This window comes from Cololabis saira, chromosome 20 (genome assembly GCF_033807715.1).
Source record: "Cololabis saira isolate AMF1-May2022 chromosome 20, fColSai1.1, whole genome shotgun sequence".
In the NCBI taxonomy this organism is placed as follows: domain Eukaryota; kingdom Metazoa; phylum Chordata; class Actinopteri; order Beloniformes; family Belonidae; genus Cololabis; species Cololabis saira.
Genome location: NC_084606.1, coordinates 3,648,601 through 3,652,035, shown reverse-complemented (window position 1 = coordinate 3,652,035; position 3,435 = coordinate 3,648,601). Strand labels below are relative to the sequence as shown.

The 3,435-nt window shown below is 33.2% G+C and overlaps 1 protein-coding gene across 1 annotated transcript in view; it reads right to left on the bottom strand.

The window, feature by feature from the left end:
* Positions 1-1,630: 1,630 nt before the first annotated feature.
* LOC133420737 (low affinity immunoglobulin gamma Fc region receptor II-a-like) overlaps positions 1,631-3,435 on the bottom strand; it is a 39,745-nt gene continuing 37,940 nt past the window's right edge. Inside the window, exon 7 of the mRNA XM_061710522.1 lies at positions 1,631-1,876. Coding sequence (XP_061566506.1) covers positions 1,818-1,876 — 59 coding nt within the window. The 3' untranslated portion in view covers positions 1,631-1,817. The remainder of the gene's footprint in view (positions 1,877-3,435) is intronic.

The window sequence follows — 3,435 nt, the reverse complement described above, 5'->3', positions numbered from 1 at the left end:
CGTATATTTTCCCCTCTACGTTTTGAAAAATCCCATCATTTCCAGGAACCTGCATAAATATCTGTTAAGGTGCTATGAGCAGCCAAACCTACAGGGGGCAGTGTAACGAGAAGATAAAGTCATGCTAGCCAATCAGAATCCTGGAACAAAACATCAACAAATGACACAAGTAACTTCCAGTTACTTCAAGATGAACCAGCGTCTTTGGTTTGGAGTGACAGAGAAGTGGAGTTACTTTTAAGTGTTTTAGAATATAATACAGGTAAAATACAAGAAAATATTGACGGTTACAAACTAATTGTAAACACAGGTGTCACTCATGACGCTGGTGACGTTTCCGTCTCATAATGTGACGTTCTGAAGACTAAATGTCCGTTTCTCTCCGTTTACAAGCAAACGTGAAGACGGAGGTTTTAAAAATCTCCACTTTGGCCGGAGTTTTCAGAAATGATGGTTTTTGGAGACTTTGAGCTTCGTTTTCGTGTAAACGAACGGCCAAAACGCATGAAAACACCACCGAAGATAAAGTCAAAACATCAACAAATGACACGAGTAACTTCCAGTTACTTCCAAGATGAACGAGAGTCTTTCGTTTGGAGTGACAGAGAAGTGGAGTTACTTCTCAACATTTTGACTTTTTTCTCGAAATTTGACTTTTTTCACGAAATTTCGACTTTTTTTCTCGACTTTTTTCTCAACATTTCGTCTTTTTTCTTCAAATTTCGACTTTTTTCTCAAAATGTCATCATTTTTGTGTAAACGAACGGCCAAAATGCATGAAAACACCACCGTTTCTGCTACGTGGAAACGGGGCCTAAGATTACAACACTGCCGGCAAAGCTTTATTGATCAGATCTGCTCCCCCTGTGAGTAAACGGAGCAGTGGCAACAACATGCTGTAAAGCAGGGGTGTCAAATGTGCGGCCCGAGAGAAGTTTCCAATGCAAAAAAACTAAATGTTAATTTACTAAAAAGGAAGGCATAAATAATTGCCATGAATTGCAGCATATCCAATAATATATTTCTTCTACAAATCCATCGTTATTCCACAAATAGAGCAGTTTTCAACATTTTTTTAGTTTTCTAGAATGCATTTGCTGATTTTATTTCTTTGTAGACGGTCGTTTATTTTTATTAACTGACTACTATTATATATTTTATCAGGAAAAATATCACTGCTAAAAAAGATGAGAGAAGATATTTATTCGGAGGATTTCAGTTTTGAATACGAGGATAGTGACAAAGTAAAACAGTTAAAAGAAGTGCTGACTTTTTCGGCACACTGGCGTAAATATCTGGACCAATTTTTATAAATAAATACACTTAATTATACTGGAAAAATCTCTAAATCACAAAGAAACACTCTCGGATGTAATAAGAAAGAATTAAATTTCCTATAAAAAAGCGAAATATAAAAAAAAACATGTTTCTGTTTATCTTTGTAAAATGATATTAAAAGTATCTTACATAATTTGAAAATAAATGAGAAATTTCAAGAAAAGATCCTGAAGAAATATATTTTACATAATTACAAAACAAAGTGCATATTTCCTTTAAAATTAACTAAACTGATATTGGATTAGAAAACAATAGTAAAAAAAAAAGAATTACAAAAAAAATTTTGCACCGTTTTTGTTATTTTGAGCGTGCGGCCCGCGAGAAAAAAATTGGTCAAATCCGGCCCGCCAAGCAAAATGAGTTTGACACCTCTGCTGTAAACACATTTCAATGAAAACATCAGTCACATCCATCTATGTATCCATGGTGTTGAACACGCTTATTCCAGTGCACGGTCACGGGGATGAAGTCGCCCGTGGTCACGGGACGATCTGCATGATGACGTCGCGTGTTTGTGTCACCAGAGTGGCCCGTCGCTCTGCAAAACAAAACAAGATCAAAACTTTCTTTCAAAGAAAAACTCAGTTAAAACACTACGGAAGAGTATTAGGGCCATGCAGGAGAAAAATAGAAATCATATTTTAGAGGAAGATTTTTCTTTCATTATGCACTTCGAGAAAAAAATCGAAATATAGAGATTAATGTTGAAGAACAATTTCGAGAAAAAAGTCGGAACGTTGAGAAAAAAGTCGAAATGTTGAGAAAAAAGTTGAGATGTCGAGAAAAAAGTCGAAATGTCGAGAAAAAAGTCGAAATGTCGAGAAAAAAGTTGAAATATCGAGAAAAAAGTCAAAATGTCGAGAAAAAATATTTGAGAGGCGAAGATTTTTTTTATTGGGCACTTTGAGAAAAAAGTCGAAATGTTGAGAAAAAAAGTCGAAATGTTGAGAAAAAAGTTGAAATGTCGAGAAAAAAGTCGAAATGTCGAGAAAAAGTTGAAACGTTGAGAAAAAAGTCGAAATGTTGAGAAAAAAGTAAAAATTTAGAGAAAAAAAAGTCAAAATGTCGACGAAAAAAAGCCGAAATTTTGAGAAAAAAGTCGAAATGTAGAGAAAAAAGTCGAAATGTCGAGATTAATGTTGAAGTACAATTTAGAGAAAAAAGTCGGAACGTTGAGAAAAAAGTCGAAATGTTGAGAAAAAAGTTGAGATGTCGAGAAAAAAGTCAAAATGTCGAGAAAAAATATTTGAGAGGCGAAGATTTTTTTTATTGGGCACTTTGAGAAAAAAGTCGAAATGTTGAGAAAAAAAGTCGAAATGTTGAGAAAAAAGTTGAAATGTCGAGAAAAAAGTCGAAATGTCGAGAAAAAAACTTTGAAATGTTGAGAAAAAAGTCGAAATGTCGAGAAAAAAAGTCGAAATGTCGAGAAAAAAAAGTCGAAATGTAGAGAAAAAAAGTCGAAATGTTGAGAAAAAAAAGTCGAAATGTTGAGAAAAAAGTCGAAATGTCGGGAAAAAAAGTCAAAATTTTGTGAAAAAAGTCAAAATGTTGAGAAAAAAAAGTCAATGTCGAGAAAAAAAGTCAATGTCGAGAAAAAAAAGTCGAAATTTTGAGAAAAAAGTCGAAATGTAGAGAAAAAAAAGTCAAAATGTCGACGAAAAAAAAAACGAAATTTTGAGAAAAAAGTCGAAATGTAGAGAAAAAAAGTCGAAATGTCGAGAAAAAAAGTCAATGTCGAGAAAAAAAAGTCGAAATGTAGAGAAAAAAAGTCGAAATGTCGAGAAAAAAACTTTGAAATGTTGAGAAAAAAGTCGAAATGTCGAGAAAAAAAGTCGAAATGTCGAGAAAAAAAAGTCGAAATGTAGAGAAAAAAAGTCGAAATGTTGAGAAAAAAAAAGTCGAAATGTTGAGAAAAAAGTCGAAATGTCGAGAAAAAAGTCGAAATGTCGAGAAAAAAGTTGAAATATCGAGAAAAAAGTCAAAATGTCGAGAAAAAATATTTGAGAGGCGAAGATTTTTTTTATTGGGCACTTTGAGAAAAAAGTCGAAATGTTGAGAAAAAAGTAAAAATTTAGAGAAAAAAGTCGAAATGTCGAG